The sequence below is a fragment of the Bemisia tabaci genome, chromosome 5 (assembly GCF_918797505.1).
Source record: "Bemisia tabaci chromosome 5, PGI_BMITA_v3".
Classification (NCBI taxonomy): Eukaryota; Metazoa; Arthropoda; class Insecta; order Hemiptera; family Aleyrodidae; genus Bemisia; species Bemisia tabaci.
Genome location: NC_092797.1, coordinates 16,301,276 through 16,322,484, shown reverse-complemented (window position 1 = coordinate 16,322,484; position 21,209 = coordinate 16,301,276). Strand labels below are relative to the sequence as shown.

The 21,209-nt window shown below is 40.6% G+C and overlaps 1 protein-coding gene across 4 annotated transcripts in view; it reads right to left on the bottom strand.

Annotated features, from left to right (window-relative positions):
* Positions 1-21,209, bottom strand: part of LOC109042198 (uncharacterized) — a 198,010-nt gene that overhangs the window by 7,579 nt on the left and 169,222 nt on the right. For 3 of the 4 annotated variants that reach the window (XM_072300351.1, XM_019058826.2, XM_019058827.2), the window contains 4 exons: positions 8,214-8,417; positions 5,777-5,916; positions 2,680-3,133; positions 1,629-1,835 (listed from right to left, as the gene is read on the bottom strand). In XM_072300351.1, coding sequence (XP_072156452.1) covers positions 1,629-1,835; positions 2,680-3,133; positions 5,777-5,916; positions 8,214-8,417 — 1,005 coding nt within the window. The remainder of the gene's footprint in view (positions 1-1,628; positions 1,836-2,679; positions 3,134-5,776; positions 5,917-8,213; positions 8,418-21,209) is intronic. The other variant, XM_019058828.2, reaches the window with a different exon arrangement.

Here is a 21,209-nt window from a genome sequence, read left to right as displayed (position 1 = left end):
GGGCCGGATTTACTTACTTCCCGCCCATGGGCCGCCTGTATTTTGCCGCCCCCCTTCTCATTCGTTTTGAAAAATCAATAACGAACGTGCCGAAGGGGGAGGGGTGGAGGGGTGCATAAGACGCGTTTACTCGTGTTTGACATATTTTTTGCAAAAGCCCGTCAACACTACTGGCAAAAGTTCACAGAACTTGGCGCGAAAGTTAAGTTCCATAAACCTATCTCTGTGTGGACGAGGCCTTCCATGTATATGAAATGAACGAAAAAATTATGAAAAAACAATCATAAATGTGGTTTAATTATTTTAACTTCCGCCGCCGCGCCGCGCTGACCGCACTGTGTTTGGCGCAACGCGTAAAGTATTCCTATAGTCTTGCATGCGCTATGCGTCCGCTGCTGTACGCACTCCGTTAGACGCAATGCGTGAAGTATTCAAGCAGTTTTGCAGGCGCTGTGCGTTTCACGCCGCGCGCCGCCCGCTGCTAACCGCAGCGACCGCACTGTTTTTGATGCGATGCGAGAAGTATTCGTACAGTCTTGTAGGCGCTAATAAGTGGTACATGCCGACCGCCGCGCCGAGGGCTTCTCCTTTCCATCTCAAGTCCTCCTCATCATTTCTCTCTCAGTCCCGCCGCGCCGTTCCTGGCCAAATTGCGTGTTTGGCCTCACTCTTAACTCGATTAATTAAAGGTGCTGTTTCTTGTATCACCGAAAGACGACAAAATTAGATATTACTACACTCTCAGGAAATGAGAGATTTTGTTTTTGTTTTTTTTTTGTAATTTTTTTCTAAATCCGATTTTTTTTTGTACCTACATTTAAAAAAATTGCAAAATTTGCCGCCTCCTAGATTTGCCGCCATGGGCCGCGGCCCATGTGGCCACCCCCTTAATCCGGCCCTGAGTAGAACGATATCCAGTGAAAAATTGGAGGAGAACTATTCACGAATTTTCATGGGAATTCGCGATTTTTCAAAGGAATTTAGGCAACGCCTGATGACTCATACGGCGTTCTTACTCAGCACGGCCGTAGAGACCGCTGCACCGTCAGATTTTAATTGCAGGAAGCCGAGTTTTTACATTCGATCAAATCAGAAGCCCATTATGCGCAGATTATTTTGGTAATTCCTCTCTTATGACGCAACGCGTGAAGTATTCATGCAGTCTTGTAGGCGCTAATATGTGTTAAATGCCGACCGCCGCGTCGCGGGTTTCTCCTTTTCATCTCAAGTTCTCGTCATCATTGCTCTCTGCGCCGCGCCGTTCCAGGTCAAATTCCGTATTCGGTTTCTCTCTTAGTCTTCACTCGACTAATTATAGGTGCCGTGTATTGTATCACAGAAAGACGACAAAATTAGAGATACCCTCTCAGAAAATGAGAGATTTTGTCACCTATTCTCGTTTGGAATTTTTTTTCTGAATACGATTTTTCTTTACAGCTACATTTAAAAAAAAATGCAAAATTTGCCGCCCCCTAAATTTGCCGCCATGGGCCGCGGCCTATGTGGCTACCTCCTAAATCCGGCCCTGCACCTTTCACGGGTATGTGAATCACCGAGTCCTAGTTTGTTGTTTTCATTCTTCAAATGGGTTAAATGGTAAAATCAACAATCAAAAACAAACTATTTACCTTGGTCAGACATGGAATCATGAATGCTGTTGGAGTTTGAGGAATCCCATAGCTTTGAATCAGAGTATATATTTGAATAAATCTGATTATTTTCAGAAAATCCAGAGAAAGGCTTCATTGACGGATCAAAAAGACTCAATTCTGCATACCAAGATGGATTATTGGCCTCAGTTTTATTGTTCTGCAGCTTAGTAGCAGACTTTTCGCCTAGAGCAAAAAAAGAAAGAGGTTAGTGATTGGTCACAAATAAGGTTTTTAAAAAACTTAAAAAACCATTCAGGTGCTTCAGAAAAAAATTAGAACTTGAAGGTGCTTTAATTGCAAAACATGATGGATAGGGGCTGATTATAAAATATGTAACGCTCTGAGGTGGGCCTGCATTACGGGTACGTTCAGGGCTGGGCTGCCATTGGTAACGCGAGAATGGGCGCGTGATGCCAATTTGTCGAAAATCTAGGGTGAAAAATTGACTCGAATTGGTAATTTTTCATCCACAATTAATCAACAAACGTTAATTTGAGGGTGGTCACTTGGTCAGACAAAACGTTCCAATGGCCTTATGACCATTTGTCCCTGTTTTAACCATGTTTGTCAAGAAAAAATACTCAAGAAGGGGTTGAAAGCGGGGTTGTGTGAAATGAAATGGCAGATCTTAAAGATTGGAAATTTCCGAAAAATATTTTATGGAAATCACAAAGTCGTGAAAATATGAAACTTACTTTCAGGGGCTGGGTATGCAACACGCACTAAAAAATGCCGATAAGCAATTAAAAACTATTTGCCCTTCATTTAACTTTGTATATTTAATTTCAAAGAATATTTTTCAAGCTATTTCATATCTGTCAGAAATTTAATGAAAAATGTCCCTTGAACAGGGTGTCTAGTATTTTTTAGTTTTGAAAAATCCCGAGATTTTCCTGATATTTTCCCGATTTTTTTGAGATGGGCCAACATTCTTGATATTTTTCGGTTTTTCCTGATGCTAGACACCCTGTTGAAATTTCAAGATTTTATTTTTCGTGAAAAATTGAAACTCCGGTTGACCTCTTACCTCTTGCCGGTCTAACGGGCGGAGGGGGTGGCGGCGGGGAGCTGGGCCTGGCGGTGCTGAGGCGACGAGGGTCCGGCGGGGGCCTTTCGGCGGGGAGGGGGAGCTCCTCGCTTCTGGGGGGCAGGCTGAGGGGGAGGGGCGGGGCGGTGGCGTCGCTGGGCTCATCGTTGAGATAGAAGGTTGAGGTAGAGTGCGTGGGGTTGCGGAACTTGCTCTTGAAGGAGGACCAGCGACGGCGGTTGAGGCCGTTGCCGTTGGCTGCCCCGTTGGTGGTGGCGCCCGAGGTGGGCGGGTACGGGTCCTTCGGGGGCTGCGGGAACGGCACCGCGCCGATGCTCATTTTCCGGATTCGGTTGAGCCCCAGCGAGCTCAGCGACCAGTGCTTCCGCATTCGCTTCCCGGCTTGCTTCACCAGGCCGTAGATGTTCTGCGTCGCGTGCGGTGGCTCCGGCAACTGAAACAAACCACAAAATGAATGGTAAAAAATAACAGGATAACAACATCAGGGTGATATCATGACCAAGCAATTGGTATGATATGGGCATGTGCAGAGAATGGCTGATATACCAGGTTGCCGAAGAAGGTGTTGGAGTGGGTCCCCCCAGGTAGGCGACGGAGAGGGCGTCCAGCCAAACGGTGGGTAGAAGGCATCCGTGAAGAGATGGAGAGATACCAACTTCCGGAGGATCTCTACCATGACAGATTCCTGTGGAGAGTAGGCGTCGCAGAGCGCCCTAGCGTGCCGTAAAAGCGGCTTATACATACATGCATACAACATCAGGGTGTCTACTAAAATAGGCTGGCCAAAAATCAGTACTTTTTCAGTACATTCCCGAGAAATTTAGTGCCTTCTTTACAGAAAAATCCAGTACTTTTACAGTACATTCAATCAACGAAATTCGAAGAATTTTAAAGATTTGAATTTCTAGCTCGAATTGCGACCAAAATGACAAAAAATGAAAAAAAAAAATCCGGACCTTCTTGCGGAATTTCCGCACTTTTTCAGTACTTCCGGACCGCCCTTGAAAAATCAGTACTATTTCCGGACTTGTAGACACCCTGGTTTAACACGTTTGGCGTATGATTTTCAATTTTGATGAGGAATCATGTGGTCAGTCTGTACAGATCCTTGTCGTGTCTAGATCCTTTATGATCCTTTGGGGTGACCCTATCTTATACCAGCATCTATTTTGGTTTTTTGGCCATCCAGAGATTTATGTTCTTATTTTACCAGGGTGTGGTATTGTGTCTCATTTAATTAGTAGTGAAGCCGGGAAACTGGAAGTATCCGGAAGGTTGGGTATAATTTATGCTTTTTAATAACTATTGGTATTTTAGGTTTTATTGTTTCATTGTTTGTCTCGTTGTCAGTTCAGTGAGACTCTCAGATTGCTGGAGATTTTTTTTTGTTGAGAATTTCAATACTCTAGAATATTAAAGATTCTACAAGTTAATCCGTGGAGCAATCGATATAATTGCAACAGACTGTTTGCTTCCAATAAATTTGCAATATTGTGACGAGAATAGCAAAAACTAATTAGACTCAGCTTTTACTGTGACCGAGCGTACAGAAATTTCTTTTTCTTTATTCCTTCACTGGACGGCGTGAAGTTGCACCAATGAAAAATTCAAAGAATTTTGTAGGTATTTGTTTGCACTAGACAGAGAATTCAAAACTTTCACAAGAATATCAACTCAGCGTTTACGAGTGTAGATTGCGCGCTACAATATTCTAATTTTCTCTTTCGCTCTGCATGAGCATATTAAATTTCATAGCACAGCTCGGTGATGGTTGTGAGCCGGTATTCAACTAATTCAGTCGGAAAGATAAAGACTTTACCTCCGACGTAAAATATGTAGGCCTTACATGTTCACAACCACGCAGTGACATATGGATGTAGATAAGACGCCTTCTTTCATTCCCATGCACTTTCAGGTGTCACACGTTGACATTCTGGTCTGCTTCACTTTGCATTCGTCGAATGTGTCCGATCAAAGTAAAGCAGCCTACTACATTTAGTTTCCTGACAATCCTTAATATCTAGCACTCCTTAAGTGAGGCACTAGAATGAATACCATTCATTTGCCTACGTAAAACGATAACAAAAATAATTGAAAAAAAGAAAGAAAGGAAAAGAAAACTCTCCTCGACTTACAGCATACTTGGTAATTTTTTCGTCAAATTGTATTTGATGGGGATAAAAATGATCAACATTATCTCTAGAAATTTTCTAATTTGATTTTTTTGTGCTTTAATCATCAATATTTTCATATCGAACCAAAATTGAGATGACAACTTTTAGGGAGCCACAGCTTTGTCTAGATTGGAAGGCAAACGACAAATCAATGGCTACATGCAGTCAAAAACTGCGTACATGCGATTGCAACGTTGCAAGTCTCCGTTCATGTTTTATATTTTTAGAAGAAGAATAATCAACAGCTGTGTCTTTTGCTGTTTCTACCAAAAAAAAAAAAAAAAAAAAAGTCAGGATGAAAGTTTAGTATCTCACCACACAGTGGATCGAGTCAAAACTAGGAAAGGCCGGACAAAATTCGGAAACTTTAAACGCTCATAACTCCGTTACTACAAACTTCTGAGGTTCTGAAAGTAGTTCCACTGGTTTCTCCGTGAAATTTTCTTCTAGGAGCTTCCCTTAAAATTTGAAATGTGACGAAATAAACATCAAAATTTGCTGTTTCGGTCAAAAATTTGATGTCCGACCTCTCTAATTGACTCGATCCACTGTGCGCTGATCCCGAAGGTTTTCAGTGATTCAGGCGCCATGCACTGGGAAAAAAACACATTGGATCTAAAGTCCAGACTCTTAAACACGTCGACAAGAAAAAGTACTCTTGATTCAATCAGAATCTAGCTTAAATCAAGAACCAAGTCTCTTAATTTAAGCGGATTTCGTTTTAATTCAAGCAAAAATCTAGAGTATTTTTTTCTTGTCAATGTTTTCAAGAGTCTGGACTCTAGATCCAATGTGTTTTTTTTCCAGTGTGTTTGAATAGAGCGCAGAATTTATTCGAGATATCCCTGACCTATAAGACCGAGGAGAGGAGTGAGTAGGTTGAAAAGAATGGGATACGATACCTTCTCGGGCAGTTTCTGATCGCTTTCGAAAGAGGAGTCCGAGTCGAAAGAGTCATCGTAATCCTCTTCGCTGAAATCCTCCTCGAGGGTCTCCACATTCACGTACGTGTTTTGCTCGATCGAACCATTTTCGTCTCCAACTGAAACAGATCGACAATAAAATTGAAAACGGATGGATTCAAAGGGAGATTGAAAGAAAAAAAATTCACCTAGCCTGGACGCGCCACCCTGATTAAAAGGAATGACTTCAAGGAGCGCCAAAAAAGGGGAAAAGTATACTGGGACTTTACAATCATCAGTGACCTCTTTGAACCTGAAGTAATGAGACTAAGTGCGTTAAACTATGTTGCCGCATTTCATCATTTATCGCCGTCACTTTTTCTGGGTCTGTTTCCTCTCAGAATTTTTAAATGATTTGGCTATCAATTTTGGATATACTTTTTTACTCGGATAATTTATGTTTTTGAAATTATTTTTGTTTCTCTGTTGGGCTTAGATCACTCAGTTTTTCATTGATATCGTATGTTCATCGGTAGCTTAATTACTTTCGTGGGTGGTACTAACGTTGACAGGTATTGTTTCGACTCGATATACTTACAGTTTACTAGATAAGCCATTAATGGATGAACATGCATGAAATCTATTCAACTTCTCAGACCAATTTGAAAGGTAGTACTTAAATAGGCATTGAAATACGAAATTACCGGATACGAAATTCTTTAGGCACTAGCAAATTATACAATTTTGGCACAAAATTAAATTTTTACTTAAAATTTAACAAGAACTACAATTTTTTTTAATAAAAGGCTTGAGCAATGACAAAAATTGCAGAGTAAGCAAATGCATCGGTACGCAGATAAGCAATGACGTTTCAAATGGCTTCCTCTAAAGAATCCATGCAATACTCGCCTCGAAAAATGTTTCGAGTCTTAAGAATTAAATTACGCAGAAGAGATCTAACTGCAGGAAGTTAAAAATTCGTAACTGAGTGTTATGGATGACGTTTTTTAAGTGGTTTTTGCGAACTCTCCTCGTCTCTCTCCACGGCACATCGTTTTGATCCTCCTTGTGCCGTATAAGTTAATTTTTATTAAATGTTAATAGTCATGAACTATTGCGAATTATGTCTTTTTTTCGAAAATTTCAATCCAGATAGACTTTTTTTGCATAAATGCGTCCAAATAACGTGCAGGTACCAAAAAATACAAGAAAATCAAAATAGATAGTCTACGGCTTGCAAGCTATCTAACGAAGGAGAAAGCCAGCGGATAGTTGTTAATCAATAAACATGCTATCATGCAAAACAAGCGGTCCAATAGGACGAGCGTGCGATGAAAAAAAAGCAAGCACGGTGTAATAAACAGACGTGCAAAGGAAGATAGACGTACGAGCATCTGAGTGTTGCCAAATTTCCCAGAATAAAGTATTTATTTTCACTTGACAGGTAATCATACTCAACTTGTTATATACTGTGAGGTAAAGTACACCGAAAAAAAAGATGCTGTAGTAACATATCGGATGTTACGGTTGTTAAAAAAATGTGCGACAACTCTGGGATGTCGCTATTAACACTCTGGCAGTTAACGTAGCATGATAGCATGATAGGATGTAAAAGTAACATCCTACGATGTTTCTTCAACAGCCAGAGTGATAATGACAACATCCAAGAGTTGTCGCACATTTTTTTAACATCCAGGATGTTACTACAGCACCTCTTTTTTTTCGGTGACAAAAATTGTCACCTTCTGGCCAAAGTATCATAAGCACCATTCGATGTTTCAAAATTTCCGCCGCTATGTTAGTTTTTTACAGAGAAATTGTTGGTTGAATCCGTTTGAAAATTTTCACCGAATTTTATCGGCAGCCAAAAGATTTCAGGGACATTTTCGGACAGCTTCGTTGAACAATTACACTGTAAAAAAATCAAATGGCGGCGGAAATTTTGAAACGTCGCATGGAGCTTGTGATACTTCGGCGGGAAGGTGACGAATGGCGATAAGGACCGCGTCAAACAGAAGGGAACCAAGCCACATCAGCTATGCCAAATTCAAGTGGGCAATTTAATTTTTGACATGGAAACGATTGTATGCGGATTTTCGAGCAAATTTTAGTAAATTTTCTCCATAGTACGAAGCAAATTCCTTACACATTTCAAAGAAATCCGCCTAAACGTTCTCTCGCAAAAAAAAAAAAAAAAAAAAAAAAAAAATCCAGTTAAATATAGCGACAGCTGATGTGGCTTGGTTCCTTTCTGTTAAACGCGGTCCATATATTCCTCCGTAAAATGAAAATTAAAGAAAAATACAAATCACCCTGAATATTCGAATTTTATCCAGGGAGATCCGGCAACGTCAGGATGCAGATACGACGTTTTTCTTTCGCACGGTGTAATAAAGCCCCGAAGGTGAGTGCGTTGTGTGGTGTTGCGCGGGATTACCTTCTTTTTCGCAGTACACGGCGAGCTCTTGAGCCTCGTACTTGTGGTCGCAGCTGTAGGCCGATCGCGCGAGCACCATGTTGTAGTTGTGCACTTCCGGAAGGCGGCCCTCGGGCGCGCGGGCAGGCGCATTCTGGTCCTCCCAGGAGCATATCCCGCTATCCCGGTCCGAGAAGTACACCGATGAGCAGGATGAGATCCCGACTATAACCCACAAACACCGGCAATTACCTCATCGGTCAACAACTGTTACGTTGATTCGTTGCAAGCAGAGACAATAGGTTACATGCACCCCGCTTCACTGGAAAAAAAACACATTGGATCTAGAATCCAGACTCTTGAAAACATCGACAAGAAAAAGGACTCTCGATTCGATCAGATTTAAGCTTAAATCAAGAACCAAGCCTCTTAATTTGAGCGGATTTCCTTTTGATTTAAGCTTAATCTGATTGAATCAAGAGTCCTTTTTCTTGTCAATGTTTTCAAGAGTCTGGACTCTAGATCCAATGTGTTTTCTTCCAGTGTTTGCTAATCTCATGAGGCCTGGATACACGCTTCAATTTCCGATCAAATGGTGACTGGTGCGCACCATCGACCACCAAATTTTTGCAGCCTGCAAAAATTTGACCGCCATTTTTGTCATCATTTTGATCGGAAATTGACAGCTTGAGCGTGTATTCAGGCCTAAAGGGTTGGCAGAGGTGACTGGTGAAGTTCGGAAGTCGACACAAATTTTCGCCACATTATGCTTGATGCAGTGGTGATTCTTGAAAGTTGGCAACGCTGTTTTTCCTCTATTTAAATGTAAATCGATTTTTGGTGAGCTTTCCTCGCCCTAATCGATATTTTTAATGGACTTAAAAGATTTGATAGTTAAATGATAGTTAGTTTGATCAAGCATTTTGTCACGGCATGGTCACGACAATGGCGTGGTGTGCTTCACGATACATCAATTGATTAGCCATTTGAACCGATTGAAAAGGATCGATAAACAGGTTATACCTTAATAATCGATTCTTTGCCACAGCTTCAAATAGATAAATATCGATAATCGATCATTCATGCCTCGCCACTGGGTCACGAGCAGTATTTGCGAGAGCGCTAAGAAAATGTGGAAGTGGAATATTGAGGCTACAACGGAGGGATTACTACCTAAAACCATCGGAACATCTAGGCTCAGATAATGGACGACTGATTAAAGATGGATTAGCTGTCGGGCAGTATAGCAGCTGACACGCTGACGTAGAAGAAAAGAGGCGATTGTAGGTGCACTCGTGAGGGGGGAAGGTGATGAAGGGGTCAAATAAGCCCGCACAGGAGTTAAATAACACAGGAACATGATATTTTCCTAGGAAACCTTTTAAATGTTCTCGACGGAGTCTGCTTTGTGGACTGTAATGTGAGGGTCGATTACGTGTTAGTTAAATTCGAGTTTTATAATAGACCGATTTAGTGGTTACGTTGCTGAGTCCATCGACATTGTAGAGTGTGGCGCCCTTAAAAGCGTGCCGATCGATATCAAAACAACCAATTTTTTCGGGTGGAACCGTAAGTCGAAAGACGTGGTCACTGAATCAGTCCTTTATCAAGGGGTCCTACCCTGAACCCCTCACCGCTGCGCAACTCGACCAGTTTTCTTCGACCTCAGAGACCAAGGCAATTAAGAAGAAATCTAAAAAAGAGGGCACGATTTTACATGAATCGAGTAAGCCGATACAAATCGCAAGTATTTCTTTTGAGTTTTTTCGTGTTCAATGACAATGATTATTTTCTCGTATATTAAATTCAAAAGTAAGGGTGTCTACTAAAACAGGCGGGCCAAAAATCAGTACTTTTACAGTACTTTTTCAGTAAATTTCCAGAAAAGTCAGTACCTCCTCAACAGAGAAATTCAGTACTTTTTCAGTACCTTCCATTTGAAGAAATTCGAAGTATTTCGAAAATTTGAATTCCTCGCTCAAAGTGGGACAAAAATGCCAAAAAAATGAAAACAAAATTCCGAACTCCTAGCGTTTCCGCACTTTTTCAGTTGTTCCTCCAGACCGCCCTTAAAAAATCAGTACTTTTTCCGGACTTGCAAACACCCTGAAAGTTTCAAATGTTTCACTTTTCCGAATGACAGTTTCAATGTTCCGACCAAGCTTGGTACGTTAATCTTTGAAAAACGGTGCGGACAGAAAACCTGATGGATTTGCCCATGATTTACCGTAATTGAATCGGTTTTTGTTGGATGGGCGTGAGACGTCCGTAAGTCTAAAAACTCTTGAGCCCTGGCTTTCGCAGGACGCTATGGCTCCTGCATTTCTTGAGATACGCCCGTCTAACAGAAACCAATTCAATTTCAAGAGCTACATTTATTGCATAAATTATGGGCATTCGATTTTTCAATTCAATTCGAAGTATTCTTATCACATCTACAACAGTTCAGATTTTCTGAGCACATACTTGCAGACTTGTACACACCTCAATGATATTATTCTCAGCTAAAACCGTTGAATTGCTGGGCGGAGAAATGGGTGCCCTTCCTGGGTGGGTAGTCCCTCTTCTTTATGCAGGTATTTACATTCGGAATAATTGCTCTTGACATGTTCGCACGTAAAAGGGCTACAAACTCGGTTATTATTCTACACCACGTCGCGAATAAGAGTATATTGAGTTACTCTGATTTCGATCTTGTTAATCGCTGTAATGATGATGGACCGACTGAGGTGGAAGCCCATTAAAGCACCGGTTTATCTCACGTCTAACAGGGGTACCTTGTAAGAACGCAGAGCTCCGAGTGACTTTAATTTGTCTGGTTGATAAGAGAGGAGCTCTATCGCTGTTTACTATCCGCTTAAAAAGCCATTCGCTACTTTTCAAAATGTTTCAAAAGCATTTCACACGCATTGTGTTTTTTCAGAAAGCTATTTTTTTTTTTTTTTTTTTGTATTTTGGAGTGTTATCTACTTTATTTACCGCGGCGTTTTAAATTTAAAAATAAAAATAAAAAACACGATAATTTATTGACAAAATAACCGACTTTTCAAAAACTTTCTGTTGGCGTATCCTATTGTGAATATCCAGTTATAAAAACAAATTGAGAGTTTGTCTAAAAACGTATTAAACTTGTGTAATTATCGCCCAATAAATTGTAAAAATATAACAAAGATATTAAAGTTCGGTTCGGTGTTGTAGAGCGCCAAGAAGCGCTGAACCGAATGTAAAGCAAACTTAAATGTACGTATGCATGAGTCCCCCCCCCCCCCTCCAAAAAAGGAAAAAAATTACACGGTATGGATTGTAATAGGGGGCTTTAAACCCGAGGAGAATAGCCTCATTAAATGTTATTACGCAATACAGAGGCAAAGGTCATTTGCTACTCTGTCGGAAATCGTAAGTAACGATTTTGAACCTTAGCCTCACTAAATAGCATGATATTGCATGCACAGACCATTCATTCTCGAATCTGTGACATTTTATAGAGTTGAGCCTAGTTTTTCGGTGTTCCATACTTGGTTTTAAAAGAAAATTCACTCGAGTATGCAGCCAATGGTAGCCCTATACGCTGAATAAATAGATAAATAAATAAAAGGACAAACAAACTCGCTTACTTTACTCTGAATCTTGATTGATAGATGAGGAGTACACGCGCAAAAGTGTAACATAAACATGGCAACACTATTTGGAAAGGCAGGTGAACTGCCATGCCCGAACGTGATTTTTAGACCCCGCTCGTCTCAGCGCGGGAAAAGGCAGATTTTAATGGATACTGGAGCCCCGCGATAAGACGGATGATTACTGGCTAGTTCCTCGTTGTGACGGTTGCCAACTTCCTGCGGAACATGAGCCGAGTGTCCGTAGCTTAAAATGGGCTAATTCTGAGCAAAATGGCAACGCTGGTTCATGCACGTTCAAATGGCGGCTTCTCGTGCAAGCTCAAGCTCACCTGCCGCATTTTCTGTGGCTGGAACTCTAGGTCGATGTTGAGCTTGGATATTCCGAGCTCCAGGTTCCCGCAGAAATGAGGATATAGAATTTCTTGGCTTCTCTTAAGTTTTCGTTGCCGATTTTTTGGAGCAGCTGTGCATTTCTGAGAATGGGCTAAGCGATTTTCATCGAAAAAATATAGTCTACCGAAAATAATATTGAGGTCGGGGGGTTAACAATTTGGTCATACATACATCAGTTAGATCTACAAAATTATGGTTGTTTTAAGTGACCCCACTCATCTACTACCGTACCAAGGAAAAACCTCGTATGAACATTAAAAAGTTGCCTAGATAAAAAGTTATCTAGATAAAACATGAATATTTGAGGAAAGTTATGCATATTTTTCCTTGAAATTTTCAGATACTTTAGATTATAGCGCGAACAAAATTTTCTGACAAATTTGAAGAAAAGTATTCAAAATTTTCCCAGTAAACTCGTATTTTAATTGAAGGAAATATGACAACGTCTGAAGGCTCATACGGCGTTCTATCTTAGCACGGCAGTCTACCCTTAATAATTTTTTACGATTCTTCATTTTATGGTGCGTGAAATTGTTGGAAGAAGGAACCGAGTAAAGTGGAATTTTGAGCACGAACTTTCGCGAAATATTTCCGGCAAAACTATAGAGACACTTTGGTCACATTTAAGTTTAGTGCCATTAAATATTATGAATATGACGTACGGTCTAGAATCTATTTAGAAGAAATTTTAAGAAGACAGTATTGGTTGGTTTACACAATTTATTGTGCCCTAACATTAGAATCAACGAGTTCCACACATTGAGAGAAGTTTTAACGATTCTGTCCGCTTCAAAGAACCTTAAACTACCATTGAGGAATTCTTTCCCTCTAAAAATATACTTCAAAAATTGTTCAATAGTTATATCTTTTTTAAAAGATGTTAGGCGTATAGACGCGAAATGTTCACTGATCAGAGAGTGTTTTGTAGCCATAACTAAGTGAGCTCATCTCAACATGTTGTTATTTTTAAAAAAAGGATTTCTTAAATTTTTGACAGTGTTAAGGCTCAATTTTGAATTTTTTTGCTGCGCAACAGCGAGAGACAGTAGTTTCATCTGTATTTTTGAAAGTTCAAAAAGCTGAATATCTGATTTGGCAATGCTGGATGATGAGGAATAGGAGAAGCTGACAAATTAAGACAAAACCTGCCTTGTTTTGCATTTAACTGAATGAGAAATCAGGTTATTTAAAACAAATGTAATATTGTGTCTCATGCCGTATGCCAGCTTTACGCTTTATTCGCGCATGCAGAACTTTGACTCCGAGGAAAAGAGAAGAGCAACTGAGTTACGGAGTGAGGTGATTGAGAGAAAGCCCGCAAAAAATACCCCCTTCCCTCCGTCAGTCAAGTCACCGGTTACATTCGGATTTTTTTCTGAAACCGCATTCGACATCATTTCTGCGATGCATGCCTTGCCCTTGTTGTTCGCTTGCATGATTTTTTTTTACCTCACCAGACGTTTTTTGGCTGCTTGATTTAGACAGCGTTCGGATACGTGCCAGAAATAACTTCTGCTCGAAAATTTCAGGATTTCACCGTGTCACCTACAAAATACCTTCTCGGGACCTTTAATTGTTCAAAGCATGGCAGGCATGTCCGACAAAGGAATTAGTAGATTTGAAAGTGAAAACTAAAGTAGGAAAAAAAGTATACGGTAAATAGCATAGTACCATAAAAGGTACTTTCCAACTTTAAGTTGAGTCGGCTTGAAAGTTCATTATTTGTGTGTTACGAGTTCATATACATATACAAGAATACGGGCTAAAATAACGAGGTGAGCGAAACCGCAAAATTGGCACTCGTTTCGGCAATTACATTGCTACTCATTCGATGAACATGGATATTTGATATCGATTTCGCCGGTATTTTAGGAAACAGTTGTCGCATTTTTATTTTTATAGCTGTGTCAGCTCAAAATGTTGAATGGGTAAGTATAGTTGCGTTACAAATTGAAAATACCCCATTTGAAGCGTTAAGGACAAAATATTGATTTGATTGGCGGTATTTTGGCGATGCGGACGACGCGGTGGGGAATGTCGACAACACGTAGCTGAAATTAGCATTTTCGGGGCATGACGTTTCAGAAAAGGTTGGAAGAATTTTATAGTGCCAAGGTGAATTTACTAATGACGTCACGTTCATCTCAAAAAAAATTGGTGGGAATATAGTCACCAACATCATGTTGTTACATCGCTTTGTTAAGCGATGATAAATCCTTCATCATGAATAACCATCATCGATGTTGAGGAGGGCCAAAGAGGGAAATTTTATTCTGCACATACTTAGGATACTCTAGATTCACGAACAGCAAAAACATTGACTGAATTCTCACTTGTGTCCTTGATTCGGTATAGTTTTACAATAATTCTGTGAACACACCTTTTTCCCCTTCATTTTGAAAAACTGGCAGGGCATTGTACGGCAGTTTCAGCCTCTACACCTAGGCGTCCATGAGTAAAATGGGCTTAAATTGCGAAAATCACAGACTGTAAGAAGGTATCATCTGCAAAAGTGCACATGTCCTGTCCCAGTCTAATTCTTAACCAGGATTAGGAAAAATAAAAACTATCTCTTGTGACGCTTTCTCAGCCTTCACTGAATACTTTTTTAAAAATTTAAACGAATAAAGCTATTTAATACTCAGTTTCACCGAAGCATTTTCTATTGTTACGAAATATATCAATTCAATCAATAAGGTTATTTTCCAGCTGCAACGTCATATAGACAACGACGGTTGGCGGCACGGAGCTATCCTGATGCCGTGCAAAGGAAAAACGCCGTATGAGCTTTCAATCGTTGCCAGATTTCTCCTGGCAAATAACTAATTATCAGGAAAATTTTTGAATATTTTTCTGAACAATTACCCAAATAATTTTGTTTATAATTTGATCTAAAACTTCTGCAAATTTCAAGGAAAAATATTCACAATTATCCTCAAAAATGAAAATTTTATCGAGGGAAATTCGACAACTCTCGAATGTTCATAAGATGTTCCTCCTTAGCACTGCAGTATCATGCAGCGCACCCCTGAAACTGATACTAATCCATCGAAATGACGTCGTGTTAAGCAGAGGTGCTATGAACGATTAGACTACCAGAATTGGCAACAGCGTTTCGGATCGGCTCGGTGCAGAGGTTGAGTAACCGGGAATAACTCGAGCGAATCAAGGTGACAATCAAGAAGTCGGATTAGTGACGTCATCACCCACTTTTATGAGTCGTCGCGGCGGTGGACGTCGAGCGCCAGACACGAGCCCGGACTCACGTCTTCGTGTTTCGGACCGAAAATGACGATTTTGACTTCACATACGCGAGCGATTGCAACCGGCGATTGTCGGTTGCGGGTGACATTGTCTTGCGGACTTATCGCCGAAATTCGATTGTCTCTACCAGCCCATTGAAAGCGGTTTCTTTGTTCCAATCGCATTAGTTGCACGTGTCTATGAGATATGATCTACTGGATGATACCAACAAATTATCTAAAAATAATGGCAGTGGCGATTCCAGCAAGTCGGCAACACATTTAATCCTCCATTGAAATCCATTGAATATATCGATTCTAGGTGAGGCAGGCTGTCTCGGCAATACTCGTTTTACATTCATTTTAGGGGAGGAAAAAAAGTGTTGCGAACTTACAAGAATCGTCACTGAAAAATAGCGTTCACGTGAACACACGAGTTGCATGGTTGGTTTCCCGACATCATGGTTTATATGGTTAACGGAATGGATAGCATTATTCATCAGGGTCTCACAGGCAATACCTCCGTAAGTAAAAGCTGTGGTGATTTTCATTTTGAGAGAATTGTGCAACTTATTGGCTAAGTTGCCTTAAAAATAGGGCTGAATTTAGCGTAAGGACTGGATTTTGGAGGATGATTAATTTGGAGAGGCAATGGTCCTCTCATCAGAAATGGTCCATGTGCTTTGTGGAAAAAAATATTTTCCAAAGCCTTCATTTAAATACAAAAAAGTAACGATTAAAATCACAAAAAGTCGCTTCAAGCGAAACCACCGCTGAACTGTTATCATCATAAAACGACAGTAGAAATTCAATAACAAATTAAAATAAGTGTGTGTGGAGGGGGGGGGGGGGTTAGTGAACGAGAACTCAACTTGAGGAAAATGCAGACATTCAAGTATTTCCAATAAGAAATCGTTAGAACTTTTCTTTAAGCCCACTCACGATAAGCGCCGACTTCATGAATAGCCGCGGAGACTTAAACGCAAGGCTAGAAAAGTAAGCGATACGTTTCAAGGAGAAAGGGCGTTATAGCGAGATACGACCTTCCTAGGAATGATGCGAAAGGAAAGAAAACGAGTGAATCAACATACAGATCAATACAAACCAGACAGAAAATGATCTGGATACTTCAAAGGGAACTAATGTTTTGTAGAAGTTGGTATCGAGGAAGTAAAGATCGCTCGAGATGATGGCATTATCACAGCGAATCTTTTCTTTCGAAAATGAGTAGACGGTTAAAAAAAGTTAGACGAAATAGTAGGTCTGAATCATCGATATGTCCTTGAGAGGCTACCCCCGCTGATCGAACAGGAGAAAAGACTGATTGTTTGAACATAGAACTGAAAGATACCACTATTCGAACCTTGAAGTGCGCTTTTCGCATAACCGACTAATTGAAGGAAATTTAGTCCCCTTGCAATATTTAGCATCCTTAAAACCATTTATAGTCCTTTTAAGACAAATTACCCCACATCCCTGAATACATTTGCCTCATTGCCTCATTTTCTTCTTTGTCTATAGATTTTTCTATCAATTTTAATAATCAGCCCGTGGGGTCATATAGACGTTGTAAGCTACACTGAGAAAAAACTATGGTTTATAAACCTATTAGAGGTAAATATGGAACACCACTAATAGTAGTACCTCTACATATAATAATAGCACATATACCTTAGTTATGGTCTCTGTACCTTAATTAGGTACAGAGACCTTAGTATGGTTCACAGACCGAGAATCATTAGTTTATTTACGACTATTATAGGTGTTCCATATTTACCTCTAATAGGTTTATAAACCATAGTTTTTTCTCAGTGTACCAATATCCGCAAAAATCCTGGAATTCGATAACGTGAATCGTTCACCCAAGAGTTTACCCTGATCCACGAATCCTACTTTTTTCTTCATGGTTTGGAATACCAGAGAGGTCGAGCTCTCTACGCAGCGTCCAGCCCACGTATGTACCAGAGGCTTCAAAGAGGCTCATCAATGACTTTTCCGCCTCTATCATTGGCCAGCGGTGCAAGGCGGGGTAATCGATGAGTCTTTTTGAAACCTTAGTTCGTACGTGGGCATTTGTCTCTGCTGTCACCAGTGACGTGGACAAGATGTCCGCGAGGAGATAACGGACACCACCTTGAGTTGCTTCCTCGTCCTCGTGCGCGCGGGAAGAATGTCAAACACCTATCCCGTTGATGGCGGCGGGGAATGCGACGCGGGTAGTTATTACGTGGCTCCGTAACCAGCGTCCGTTGCTCGCGAGGAGTGTAATCTCGTGACGAGATAAGGGGCGACGCCGCGTGGATGCGGACGCGGATCGAGGATCTTCTTCTGTCCGCGGTCCGTCTTCATCGCCGCGGTCGGGGCACGCGGAACGGACGGACCCGGACGGACCCAGCGACTCCGGAAACTTGCGCAACTTTCCACGGACGGCGGCGGCGGCGGCGGCGGATCCGCGGCAACAGGATGCTTTCCGCCGCCAACTACCGCCGAGGTGCGCTGCTCAGATACGCATAACGCACCGAGCTCCAAGACCGCACGGCGCCGTGCGAAGGGAGATCGCTGCGAAAATGTTTGCATGTTGCCAAATTTCCTCCCATTAATGGAGAATTTGCGGGTGTCTGAAATTTGATGAATTCCGTGTTTGAATAGATGCCACCAAATGAGCTGAACACGAAGATACACTTGCTTCATCAATTGAACAATTATTGGAGGAGAAATGACGAAATGAAAAATGATCGAATCTGCTAAAATACAAGCGTTTAAATGGAAAATGTCGCCAGATGACGTCACTAGGCGGCGCATTTTCTCACATTTAAATATATTTTTAGAGTGTTTGTATTTCCCACACGGAGAGAAAAACTTCGTGCATGGGACCCGAAGTTGAGGTCATATGGATCTCTGATGTTTTCTGATCACGCACCTGTAAACTTGAGGTCGAGCTGCCGAAGTTCGGGTCAGACCATCGAGGCACTTCGGTACGTACCGGAGTACTTCAGATGTGATCCGAATCCTTCGGTATATATCGAAGTACTTCAAATGTCTGACCCGAACTTCGGCAGCTCGACCTCGAGTTTTTAGATACGTGATCCGAAAACTTCAGAGATCCATATGACCTCAACTTCGGGTCCCACGCACGAAGTTTTTTTCTCCGTGCACAGCGGAAAAGTTATAAAAAGTACTGCAAAATCAGCTCTTTAGGCACTTTCAGATGAAGCAATAAAAAATTTCCGTTCAAATTCTCCATTATTTTTACGTATACATAATGGCGGTTGTTCATAAAATGTGACCGGATCTGTGAAAATCGACCTTTTTCCGGGTGCAAATTGTCCAGGAGAGCTAAAATTATTAAAAAAAATTGGCGGTTTTGGATTCTTTAGGTGCGATATATCGCATGACAGTTCGACCACGCAAGGAACCGTGACGAATCAGCTTAACGAGAAACGCTTTCTAGAGGCACTGAAAACTCCTAGAGCCTAGCACTCAAAATCGCCAATTTTTTGTTTTTTTCTGAATTTAGGTATCTTGGATAATTTTCTTCCGGAAAATGAGGTCCTTTTTCACAGATCCTGTCACATTATATGAACGGCTACCAGTATAATTATAAATACTCGATCGGAGAAAATTCTCTCATCACACAGGGCGTTGGTTGCTCCTTTTTTGTGTTCCTCTGTGCACTCATGTCAGAATTCTTAACCTAATTTCAATCTGAAAAATGTGACCCGTGCCGTATGATTGGAGGGTCAAATTTTAAATTCAAAAGAAAATCCTAATAATCCGATCATGAAGCTAAGCACAGAACAATTTCTCAAAATCATCATTGAATTTGGTTACTGCCGTTTTGGATTGAAAAATGTTCGATGAAAATAGAGCATCAAAATTTGTTCAACCGCCAAAACTACGGAAAAATCCACATTCGCGAGGAGGCCGGATAACACTGATATTTTCCGGCAGGAATTCCAGTCCGCTAGATCACACAGATCCCGCGGTTGGTTACTCACAGCACAGTTGTCCCTAAGGTCGCATGATTCTGCACAGGTCCTTCATCTCACGGTTGCTGTTCACACGTAATCAAAATTTCCCGCTTAGAGTTAGAAATTTACGTTGCATGTCACTGAATCGAGCTTGAAATGCAATCAAATCAGAGAAAACGCTACGTTGACGCATGAAAGTGAGTTGAACTGACTGACATTAATTTATTGCTAAGAGATGAGAAAAATGACTCATCGCTCATCCACTCGGTCAAATTTTGCATTGATCGCTTTGTGTCATTTTTTTTTCCGTATCGCGAGACCAGTCTACATCTGCTTCTCATATTCATGTCTTCTGCCGGTTTTTTTCACTTGAAGGAGATAGAAAGAGAGAGAGGAGTAAGAGTATCTTGTAAGTTGTAGAGTGAGTAAAATGAAAGAAATTAAAATGTGTCCCCTAGAACTTTTTATCCTTCGTTATGTCGAAATTAGCTCTGATTATACCATAACTCAGATGTAATTTTCTTCAAATTAGATTTTAACACTCAAACAGTTTTATGTATTAATACACGAAAATGACGCCACATTTATAGGCAGAGATACTGATAAATTTCATTAACCTAACAGTTACGGTAAATTTGTTTACATCAAACTTTCGTTAAAAAAATGCGTCAAGACGAAAATTCATAGGATAACCATAAATTCATCGAGAAGTAATACATGCACTGCCGTATAGGGAAAAACGCCTTGTGAACATCCGAATGATGCAACATTTCCCCACCTAATAAATTAATTTTGGAAGAAAGTTATGCATATTTTTCCTTGACATTTCCAGATATTTTAAATTAAACTGCGCATAAAATTGTCCAGAAAATTGTAAGAAAAATCTTTACAACTTCCCAAATAAACGAGGAAAAAACGCTAAGAAATTCCGAATGGGTTCGAATTATGTATCTAACAAGGTAGTAAAATAGTGCTAGGTCCGCACCATTTCGCGTAACAAACACTTACTGAACTTGCGGAACTCTCGGAAAGCACATGCTTTTAAGCCTTAATACTTTTGTTTTTCCCGCAAAATAGTGTGGACCCAGCACTAATTTCCTCAATATATTCGTTTTTATCGAAGAAAATTTGGCTGAGGGCTCATACTATGTTTTTTCTTCGCACATTAGTGTAAAGCTGACGAGATAGAACACGCTTTCGCTACGTCAAGTAGTCACGTGGGCGGCTTATACTAGAAGGATGGGCGTGTTAATAAATGGTGTCTCATAATGTATTCTGCCCCCGTCTCCAGCGGCTTCCAGTTCAAAAGTAGCCAACATTATTCGGTACCAGCTTGGTATCCTGGTCTCGTGCGTGGTTCTCAACTTCAGCCAAAAACATTATTAAATTGCAAAGCTTAGAGCGCGCACAGAACGGCCAAATTCTAATGTACTCTATGACTTAACTTAAATACATTTTAAGAAAGAAACTATTAATGAATCGGAACGTGCGAAAAACGCTAATGTCCATGTTTCCAGTCTTAAGTTTTTGGAGTTCATAATACTTTTCGGAGTTGGTTGCAATCACGAAAGAGGCGTAAAAACTCGTCTTCGGGTTTCCTTCATCCAAAAACCAGTCCTTTCGTCGCTTTTATGGTTGTATCAACTCTTAAAAGTATTATGAACTCAAAAAAACTTAAGACTGGAAAAATGGACATTAGCAATTTTTGCACGTCTCGATTCAAATAATGTCTGATCCAAAAAAAGGTAAATTGTTACTGAAATTTTTTAGAAAAATTGAATGAAACACTGG